General features: G+C 34.2%; 1 protein-coding gene across 2 annotated transcripts; it reads left to right on the forward strand.

Moving 5' to 3' along the window:
- Positions 1-4,671: 4,671 nt before the first annotated feature.
- Positions 4,672-8,197, forward strand: LOC106763154 (CASP-like protein 5A2). 2 transcript variants are annotated; one of them, XM_022786460.1, is made up of 4 exons: positions 4,672-5,055; positions 7,082-7,214; positions 7,439-7,468; positions 7,736-8,197. In XM_022786460.1, the coding sequence occupies exons 1-4, from the start codon at positions 4,838-4,840 to the stop codon at positions 7,925-7,927; spliced, it is 573 nt and encodes a 190-aa protein (XP_022642181.1). In that variant the 5' UTR covers positions 4,672-4,837; the 3' UTR covers positions 7,928-8,197. The 2 variants fall into 2 exon arrangements, with proteins under 2 accessions (XP_022642181.1, XP_014502877.1); XM_014647391.2 differs by lacking the exon at positions 7,439-7,468 and having other exon boundaries at positions 4,676-5,055.
- Positions 8,198-11,895: the final 3,698 nt, after the last annotated feature.

Raw genomic sequence — 11,895 nt, forward strand, 5'->3', positions numbered from 1 at the left:
ATTTTAACACAATAATATTAATTTTTTTATATGATTAACAATATCATAAAATAACATTTAATTTAAAACATGTGAAATAATTCAAAAGTCATTACATAAAAACATTTGTAGGAAGTAAAAATATATTTATATATTGTTGATAACATGATAAGTCAATGACATCAAAAGAACATGAATACAAATTTGATTTCATCAGGCAGCACCAAAAACAAGTTGTATATTGATAAATTCGGATCGAAACAATCGTCCATTTATGAAAATTCAGCTAAGTCAGATTGACAAACACCATCCATAGCCAGAAAAAAAGTAAAAAGTGAAGAGTGCTGATGGAAATTACCCTTAATGAAGAAGCTAAGATTCTATTCCCAGCAGAGAGTGAATAACCTAAGGCTCTTTTCAACTGAGTGACAAAAATTAAAGGAAAATAAAATTTTAACACCATTTTTTGACACCATTTTGACACTGCACACATGTCAAAATGTGGTTGGACGATTTCAAATTAAAAAAACAAACTTTGGTTTTTTTCTTCCAAATATACCCCTGTCTCAATTTTTTTAATTTGAAATCATCCAATCACATCTTGACACGTGTGCAGTGTTAAAATAGTGTCAAAAAATGGTGTTAAAATATCATTGTCCAAAATTAAATCGTTTCAACTTATCATTTGTCTTCAAGGAATTTATTTATAAATACCAATGAGATATGAATCCAACCATATAAGGAATTGACACCACTATTTACCCAAAACTTTAAGGCAATGAGTTAATATGTCTTTTAACTTTATATAGTGCTCTACTTTCTCATTTTTATCCAATGTGGGACTTAGACTCACACTTACATTCCCAACCGTTATCACATATTAGTTATTTAATTGAATGGCTGAACTGAAAGATCCTTGGTTGTTTCAACTAAAATTGGAATTGGCTTTGTTGGTGCTGGCAACCGACCAATGCTATCAACTTTATCCTTTTGCATTGGAGGAGGTCTAGCTGCTTTAGGCAACAATCTTCCTTTCTTTTCAAACCACTCAGGCTTCAGTAGTGCCCTCAAGCCCAACTTACTCTAATAAACCCTTCTCACAGACCCACCAGTTGCTTCAACTACTTCCTTAGCCCTAACAGTAACCCTTGATACTGTAAAATCGCTGTGTTAAATTACACTATGGTATTTAAATTTTAATATTTCCAATTATAGCATAAATCTCAAACTACAACATTTTGTTTGTTTATGGGAACGTAAAAGAAAAAATACAAGGTAAAAGAAAATTAGTGCATAAACTTTGGACATATAGTATAATACAAACTTTATCTGTAACGAATGTCAAGTTAGACACCCTATGATAGACACCCCATTGTACCATTTCAATTACCAAGGTAAAATCTTGCTGCGCGTGGGTAGTTTATGTTGCTAATGAAGAAAGAATTTCAAGCCACCATATAACTAATCATAAAATATTTAAACGAAAGAATGATGATTAATTATAACCATGGTGAAATTTAAGAAATTAGATAAAGATAAGTTTAAACACTGATGAAAAGATATATGTTGGAAATCAGGTTGGCTCAGTTTCAATACCAAAAGGGGTGAATTGGTGAGGTTTAAAAATTAGAGTCTTTTTAAAATCTTTTTCACAAAGCAAACACCTTTGCACAATCTCTTGAATCGCAAGTAATGAAAATTTTATATGTAGCGGAATTTCAAAGTAGATTACGTAAATAGTAAAGTCGACTGAATGTAAAAGTTTAAAGATAGAGAATTCAAACGCATGTTTTTATACTGTTTCGACCTCAATGCCTACGTCTAGTGTCCTTCCAATCCCAGGAAGCAAATGCACTATAATGGTCAAGTTTTACAACAAGGCTTTTATAGAGACCTCCACGTCAAAAATATAAAACACCTCTCTTACCCTCTAACCAAAATATAGGCAGAAACACACAAAGAAATACAGCAAGATATCCCCTCTTCTGCAATCTTTAACCCACTTTGAACAATCCTCAAAGTGTACAGACTCCACAAGTCCACCCCCTGTAATCACAACAGGTACAACAATCTCCAACAGATTGTAACACGAATCTTGATCAGTAGCAGACACCTTAATTGTGCAGAATATGATCAAGCAATAAGCACAGAAATCTCCTCCTTCAGAACCTCTTCAAAGAAGGATTGCCACGGTCTTCTTGATGAGTTCTTGGAGCTCTTAATCACAGAGAATCAATCTGAAACAACAAATGAAATTGTCAGTTCAACCAAAAGTTTTGTGTTTAAAACTAGTCTCGTCTATTTATAGGTTTTTACAAATCAGACGCTCATATAGTCGACTAAGCTACTAATTAAGTTGATTGTCCTCTGATAGTTATAACAGTTAAGTCAAACTAGTAGTTGTCAAGTCAAATAAATTAATTACACAATTAATACAATTGACTCTCAGTCATGCTTTAGCAGACTTTTGAAAATATAGTCGTTATTATTCACAAGCATAACAAAATTTCAAATCAAACAACTAAGTCGAATGCACAGGCACATAGTCGACTTAGACACATCTGCACATATTGAAATTATTTTCAATGTAAAATCTCACATAACACTGTATTTGAAAATCTGTGCAAAGTCTTTAGTCTTAATCAACTTACTTCATAATGAAGTCGACTTAAAACCTACATATTTGCCACACAATATAAGTTCATCAAAGTGCATGTGGTTTTTCTTTTCTAAAACATATGTAATGCAATCACAACAAATGTAACATATATTAGAATAATGAATATGCATTCATATATCAGATTTAACATAAACATGTTCATCAAGATAACAATCAAACTGAAGATTGGAACATGTAACACAACAATACATATGTTATTAAAAATGTGTTGTCATAATAAAAAACCAGAGTATCTAGAGCACTGTGAGATTAAGGCATAGCTAAATCAGTGTTTCCCTTATCAACAATCTCAACAATATATTTCCAAAGTTAAAACTTAAGAATCAAAAAGTGTGATTATGATCCTCAAAACACGTCTAGAGCCTTCATATAAAGTCTACCTCTAGATGAATTGGCCACTTGGCCACTTGATCTGCTCTGAACCACGCCCCATCAATCTCACTCCATCTTTAGATTGCTTCCCAAGTACCCCTGCAAAGTAATAATAATGACCACAAGAATGAGAAAGCACATGAAGCAAAAACAATTCCAGAAGAACTGAAAAGGTGAGGTAGCAAGTATAAAACCTTATGTGTTTTCATTGTAATCAGTTCGGAAGAATGTATTTTCCCAGCATTAATAAACTTTGCAATTCTACCGAAACCTATTGGCTACAGAAAAAGATGCATAAAAAAATTTAACAATGTCGACATATAAATGACTTATAGATTATGGGTTTCTGAGATTAAAATAAGAACAACTAAATCAAAATCAACAGAAATTTGAATAAAATTGAGCTACTCAATAGTCATGAACCCAAAGTCAACTCCAACAATGAAGGCATAAAATACCTTACTACATCAACATCAATATTCAAGTATAAACATTTAAGATATAGGGAAAATCTCTTCAATACAATAAAGATATAAACTTTAAATTTGATGTCAATGATCACAATACTTTCAGTGAAATCGGACTTATATATTCATAGGAAGTTTCATAATCATGAAAATAAAATTAGGATCAGAGATATGGTGTTTGAGGTACAACCGAACCTCCAATATGAACTTCTCGTTGGTGTTCACAAGGAAATGTTAGGATCAAATATTTGACCCTTTTTTTCTTTAGGAAAAGTGTTGTTTTATTATTAAATATAGTAACACCCTTCTTCCATCAACGAGAAACCATGTATGTTTATCTTTTACAAACTAAACTAGAAATGGAAATAGAGAGCATGATGTTACCAATATCATTATATTGGTGAATTTGAAGGGCAATAAAAGAGTGTGATGTTACCAATATCATCATATTGGTGATCATATTGAAAAGTGAGTGTTATCAAAGGAGTTGTTCTCGTAGTCCATCACACAAATATTATCCCAATAATCGTTCTTGGCCATTGTTATTGTTTGTGTTGTATTATGTCAATCAAGAATAGGTACTTGGCATTGTTGATGGTTATTTTGGAGACTCTTTTTTCGCATGTGAGCTTCACCGCAATAACTACTTATGTTTTCTTTTAAGAAGAGGTACCTATAATTTAGTTCGGTATCGCAAAACGCTTAGAATGGTTATGCCTTCGTCATGAATCGCGAAATCATAACCTCACACAACTTGCACAAAGAACTCTAAAATCCCAAATTAGAAAATATCTAATTTGTAAAAACCCAAACCTTACCATCACTCTACCATGTTTGTCTTCTATATCTCGAGACCGTCTCATCTCATCGTGAGAAACATCAAAACCCTAACCTTTCTCAACTTAAATTTAACTTTAACTTTTATTCTTGACATATCAATTAAATTGATGTTGCCACATATTATAAAAACTATACAAATAATTTAATATTAACTAAAGTGTACATTACACCGTTAATGTTTTAAATGTCACTGTGAATAAAAAAAACTAAATTAAACCATTTTTATAAAAATGAACCACTTTAAACAAAAATAGGAGGACATTTTAAACAAAAACTAAAGAACAAAATAAATATTAGACAAAAAGTAATAACGTTATAAAAAATGAAAATGAAAAGGAAAAAGAGTGTGATAAGAGAAAAAGCGTGTCAAAGTTCCACCAGCAACAGTAGTACCACCACCAACGTTTGGTGGAGCGAAGCGAAACCTGTAGAACCAGAAAACCCTTTGTTGTATTATTGTTTTTTTTCTCTCTTTTTTCTTGTTCTTGCACGTTTTGCCATGTCGATGTCGATGGTGCACCCTTCAGTTCACCCAATCGAAGCTCCACCTATGACTGACCATGCAATTGCAATTCCTAGACACACTTTGAAGGACACTCAGGGCATGCCCGGCACCCTCGGTGGCTTCCTCTTGCGCTTTCTTCAGTTCTCCTTTGCCGTCGTTTCCCTCTCCGTCATGGCCACCACCTCTGATTTCCCTTCCGTCACCGCCTTCCGGTAATTAATTCAGTTACCCCCTTTCCTTTCTTATTCCACCTAGTAAATTCATTTCCCTTCTTTTTTAATTGGGGCTGTGGTAATTGTTGTTGAAAATCAAGAGGCTATGTTTTTAATGGGGTGTTCTCAGAAACGGGGTTTGTGAAGTGGGGATGAGTTCATTCCCTTTCTTCTATTTTTTTCTTAATTGGGGGTGTGGTAATTGTTGTTGAAAAGGGGTTTTTTTGTGAAGTGGGGATGAGTTCATTCCCTTTTTTCTGCTTTTTTTCTTAATTGGGGTTGTGGTAAGTGTTGTTGAAAATCAACAAGCCATGTTTTTTTTTTTTTGATGGGGTGTTCTCAAAATTGGGTTTTGTAAATTGGGGTTATGGTAATTGCTATTGAAAATCAACAACCCAGGTATTTTTTTGATAGGGTGCTCTCAAAAATGGGTTTTGCAAATTGAGGTTATGTGTAATTGCTGTTGAAAATCAACTAGCCAGGTATGTTTTTTATGGGGGTTCTCAAAATTGGGTTTTGTAAAGTGGGCATGAGTTCTTGAAGGGAAGACTGCCATTTAAGCTACAAGAGTTCCACACTGTTTGATCTATGTGATTTTTGGTATCTACCGTGTTTGTCTCACTTGGAGTATATATGTATCTTTTTTCCAACAAAAGTAAATTATGCAGACACCCTTTTAAGTTTTATCCTGATTGCATGTAATCTTGTTTATTTACCATTTACAACAACTTTCCTTGTAAAGGTTGGAATGTTTTCAATTAATTCTTTTTAAACAATTAAAGAGATTGATGTAGGGAGAGGAAAAGGAGAGGTATCGGTGTAATCAGAACAAACTTTAGTGTGTCAACGTAGTTTGCTCAACTAAAAACGACAAGGGGTGATGGGTTTCTCTACTTTCGTCAAATGCAATGAATTTAGTAAGAAATTGATGGGAGTTTTATGTTCTCAGGTTCATTCTAAAGTGGGAAAATTTGGAAATTGTTCATCTCAGAATAATCTTCTGAGATATATTATTCACCATGAGATTCTTAAGAACTTCCTTAAATGTATTTTTTGGTCTCTATCTCCCCTTTGCTTAGAATTAAAAACCATCCATTTATTTTTCCTACCGGTTTGTTTTATGAACATCTCCAAACCACCTTAATCAAATTTTGGTTGCCTTTTCTTCAGTTTATGTCAGATCAATATCTCCTCTTCTTGAGTAACTCAGTAGCTGCAGAAAATACAGTTTGATAAAATGGTGGGATACCTAGGCTTCTTCCAAAGTCAACAATCCAAGCTCTTAGAATTTAGTTACCATTTGTGTTTTATTTTCTCCTCTATTGAATAGTCGAAATATACTGTCTTTTGATTTGTCTAGATGGTTGGTATTTCCTCAAGTTTTCTGTTATGAGGTCTGCTACATTCTATGTTGGTTGAGTAGATTTTCAACAAGAGATAAATTGTGGTGGAATACATTTACCAATAAGTTGGACTAAGACCTGATGAGAGGAGAATGGTGTATACACACTTAAGGTGGTTTGGTCATGCTAGGAAAAATCAATTGTGGTTCTAGTGAGAAAAGTGGATCAAATAGAATAGTCCAGCTGAAAAGGGAGAGGACAACTGAAGGAAAACTTTAGAAGAAAGCTCTAGAAGGACCCCAGCAGACTTTCTGAAAATCTGTCTTTTAATTAAACGTAATGGCATTGTTGAATATTTGTTTTCAACCTCAGTGGCACAAGTTTCAGATTTTTAGCAATTTCATTCCAATCACAACTGTTGATCTGTTCAAGCCTTTGCTTTCAAATCTATTTGGGAGGAACAACTTTTTAAGAAGACTATGTACGCTGTGTTAACCAGGAGTCTTAAATATAAGACTTGGAATTAAAATAAGATTCGAGAGTATACGAAGACTGCATTATATGAATTGTAGGAAGTCATATTCTAAAGGAGATCTGATCATTAGGATTTGATGATATCTACTACTTTCACAGTCTACATTTTCAACATAGCATAACTGGTTTTGTTGAATTTTCTGTGCCAGCTACCTAGTTGCTGCTGTCAGCCTGCAAAGCTTGTGGAGCCTCTCTTTGGCAGTTGCTGATATCTATGCCATTTTAGTACGGCGTGGCTACCGAAATATTAAAGTCGTCCGCTTATTCTCTATCGGTGATGGGGTAAGGCAATGCTGGAATACTTTGTTAGCTTTTGTAATTGATTTTTGTAAAATTGGTGCTATCCTCACTAGTGTCTTGAAAACACAATGGTAAAGAAACTGTCTCTGGGTAGATTAAGTATCCAAGACAGTTGTTACCGTGTATCAGTAAAGGTAGTGAAAAAGTTCAGTCATTGTGCATTAAAAATATAACCATACACATGATAGTTGTTTGTCTTCAACCAGGGAGAAGCATCATTTCAAGGAAATAAAAATGTAAGACTTCTACCTGACTATCAGACTGATATAATATGCTGTAAATGTATATTAGCAAAGTACATTTTAGCTTTGGAACCGATTATTTAGTTATTTAGATATATTTTATTGCACTTAAGATTAGTGGGAAGAGGCTGTAGTTAATTTTTCAGCTACCCTATTATGGGAATATGTATTTGTTAGTTCATTTGTTTTAGAAATGTTGTATACTGTACTGGAATTCATAAAAATAATGCAGAGGCACTTATATGTGGAATTTTGGTGCAGATTACTTCAACACTTACATTTTCTGCAGCCTGTGCATCTGCTGGTATCACAGTTCTCATTGGCAATGATTTGAATGACTGTGCACAGAACCATTGCAGTAGGTTTGAAACAGCCACGGCAATGGCATTTATGAGTTGGTTTGCTGCTTCTCCTTCATTTATTTTGAATTTCTGGTCACTGGCCTCCAAATAGAAGCAGCAGAAAAGGGTTTTAGCTGTTTATATATGGCATATAACTTTGGGGATTGATGGCCCTGATTGTTGCAAATCTTATTCATGGCTTTTTTGATCCTTTGAAATATGGCTTCTGTTCAATTCAAGGCACGAGCTTGAAACTTTTAGTTGTGATGTTCATAATTTCTCAAACAATGGTAACTTTCCAAGTAAATGTCAACATGGCACAACATGAAGTTAGGAAGCAAGAGTTATTTAATGCAATATAGCAATAATTTAGAATTGGTCACCATAGAAAGATTATGCAAGTCTGAATCAGTTTATACACAAAGTCTTTGCAGCCAGAAATGAATTTTGAGGCAAATCAACTCCATTTCTCTATCTATAGCAACAAACTTGCATAATCGAGATAAACATGCAAACTTATTGTGCCTAATGCACTCAATAGGGTAGAGATGTCAGAATGAGTTCAAATATATAATTATGTATGTAGGTTGTTAATTTGATTTTTTTTTAAAATACTAGAATGTTTTTAAACAATGATTGAGTAGTTTTGATATTTAGTTTATTTATTTGTAAAATTATGTAGATTGACACTTTAATGTTTAATTGCTATATATTATAATAACGTTTAGATCTGTTTTCATTATACAGAAATAAATATATAAAATAAATTAAAAGAACAAAATTTTCTTAAATGAATCAATATATTTAATCCATTAATCTGTAACGAATTAAATTGGATTATAAAATTTCTGATTCATTTAAATGAGAGTTGAGTAAAGCTAATTTATTTTTAGTTCAATATGTGTAAATTAGGTTTATTCACTTTGATACTTATAGGAAGGTTAGATGCTACGAAAATTTATTGTCTGTGATAGGATCTTACACCTAATTATTTTGTTTAAATATTAATGTATTTTCTGTTTATGTTAGATTTTTTATTGTCTTGTTAAAATATCATTTAATGTGATTTTAGGTAAATTTTACATGTTTGATTTTATGTTGAGGAACTAATTTAGGGTACAGATTTGATTTCATGAAGCAATTTTAAATAGATTTTTGTGTTGAAGAAAAATTACATACTGTAAATAAAAAAAAGATACTGAATTTTGCTACTAATTTGTTTTTATAGTGAAAAAGATCTAATTATAAATTACAGCACTTCATAACCAATAACTAAGCAATATTAATTTTGTCAACACTCATCCAAATATATTATTGGTGATGAAAGTTACAATGATAGCTCAAATTGATTTGGAAATATTAAAGTACTTACAAGATCTTTAAAGATGGTAAATTGCGAATCAGTTTACTTGATTATGTCCTGTGACATCCCGAATATATAATATGTTTAGGATGTCTCAGATCATGATAAAAGAAAGTGATAAAAGAAAGTGATGGTCTAGAGTATTAAAATGATAACATTAAGGTTATAGTTATCCAAAATATAAAAGGAATTTAAAACTTAATTACAATCTTAAAAGTTTTTCCAAAATATAGAGCAAACTAAGGATATGAGGTGGTCTAAAGAGTATTTCCAAAATAGAAAATATGTTAAAATATAACTAGAAGTCTTTTAAAAGGAAGAGCCCTCTAAGCTCGAAACTAGTAGTTATGAATTAGGAGCTGGGTCTTCTTCAGTCTCCAATGCTTGCTCTATGCGCACATCATCAACTACTACTCACATCCAAAGGATTGGATGATCATCGCAAGGAAGAAGGCAAACACATACAACACGCAAATGCAAGGGTAAGGTAGGTATCTATAAACAAACACATTAATTCAAAAACCATCCTAACATGTTCGAGATCATTCACATATACGAGTCTGCAAGTTATCATTTACATAGAAATCATTTTCATACAATTCACCAAAGCAAACATCCTATCATATTATGACCTCTAGACTCGTCCGGACTTAGAATGAATGTCGATCTGGGGCGGGTTGTGCACTTGTGGAGGCCTCTACTGCTTTGCAAAACCATTGCCGAGGGGTTTCACCCGACCATACACAAGGTTAGTTCGTTACCGCGCGATAGGCCTCCAGTGATAGCACCTACCCTAGGACCTCTGTTGAGACTTTGGCAAGCGTACCAAATCGCTCAAGTAGTAAACCGGTAAGACCGGATATCGTTTCCCAAGAGACTCGGTCACTACTTTACAATCGTATAATTGCTAACTAATTTAAGCTAAAGAATGATTCCATTTTAGTGTGAAATTGTGCAATGAAAGTAAAAGTCATGCATAAGTAAAGATTTGAACTACTTGGGGCCAAAACACGTGAAAATGAGATGATTGATGAATATGTGGAATGAATATGTTGGAGAATGATTTCAACTTATACAATCCTATGCAAATGCACTCAACCACTCTTCTTCATTGACTTGTTCTTGTCAACTAGCTAAGTTACTTAAACCCAATCCCTTGGTGAGAAAGCCTAGGTTCACTTGTAAAAATCCCAATCCCTTGGCAACCCAATAAGTTCACTCGCATTAAGAAAAGAAGTTTAAGACAACCAAAGGTTCTAGCTCTATCCCTAGACACTATTTCCTTTAGGTGTTCATTTCAAGGTTCACAAAATATTTCCCAATACTAAGCAAACCCTAACATCATGCCATGGTTGATCAAGTCATAACAAGCTTTAAGCATAGAAATAAACACTAACAAGTAATGAGAGAAGCATATTTTCATTTAGAACAAGTGCATTTACAAATGGTTTATATAGTTTACATCATTCCCCAACATAAAAGAACTTAGCTCTCCATAGTCATGGAGAGCTTGAGCTTACAATGGAAGAAAATGGGGTAGAAGGAGACCCAAGGAAGAAGAAGGGTGAGTTCCCACAGCCCAAAACTTGCTCCAAGAGGTCCAAAATGATGCTTCAGAGCTTCAGCCGCCAAGAAGTTCCAACCCTCGAAAACTGTGTGCCTTTTATAGGTCTAGGGTGCCAACTCAGCAAAAAGTCGCGCTCAGCGCCCTTTTCTGTGGCGCCCAGGCGCCACGAATTAAGCTCCAACAGCGAATCGAAGGGCGCCCAGCGCCCTCTGGGGGCGCCCAGGCGTGACCAATCAGGGAAAACAGCGAGCTGAAAGGCACTGGGCGCCCTTCACGGGTGCTTGAGTGTGGTTAAATAGCCAAAACAGCGAGCTGAAGGGCGTTGGACGCCCTATAGGGCCGCCTGGGCGCCACTTGTGCAGGGAAACATCTTCAAAACTTCATCTTCAAAGCTTTTCCTTGGTTCTCCACTTTCAATAGCTTAAATGCCCATCCAAAGCAAACAAAGTTCCTACAAAATTTGAGAAATTAGTGATGAAAACTAGTGTGTATAACCTAAGCTGAATTTATTCACAAAGTTAGATTAAAAAGAGGATTAAGCGTGTTTCAAGCTTCAGGAGTGTTGATTTGGTAAGAAAATTGCACCATAGATAATGGTGAAAATTACCGTTATCAACCTCCCACTACTCTCACCACATGCGTCAATCCTCTCTAAGTGAGAATGAAAGACCATTAGAGTGTTGGGATAACCCCCCATATGGAAGCCTCTTACATTCATTCTAAACACTAAGAATCTCACCGAGAGATTCTGTGATTACCATCATCAACACACTAGAAAATCATGTTTTATTCCTTTCCCAATTCACATAAATTTGAACCACAGTTCACAATCATATTCTTTCCCAACCACACAAGCTATATACATGTACACATACAAGACACTCCTTAGTCCTGTCATAAAAACAACTCATACCTACTCAAACATTGCATACTTTCACCTAAACATCACTTTTTAACACAAATTTCTTTATAACCTTTAATTACCATTACTTGAGTAATTCAAACAGCTTGGAGACCCTCACCAATGGCTCCGGAAGGGGCAAAAACCCCTAGAACAACCTAAAGAACGTCCAAAACGGATGTCCGGAACTCCCAAAACGTCAAAAACATCAAAAACACTCAATCTGCCAAAAAAAATTCGCTCAGCGCA

Source organism: Vigna radiata, chromosome 1, assembly GCF_000741045.1.
Source record: "Vigna radiata var. radiata cultivar VC1973A chromosome 1, Vradiata_ver6, whole genome shotgun sequence".
NCBI classification, from domain to species: Eukaryota; Viridiplantae; Streptophyta; class Magnoliopsida; order Fabales; family Fabaceae; genus Vigna; species Vigna radiata.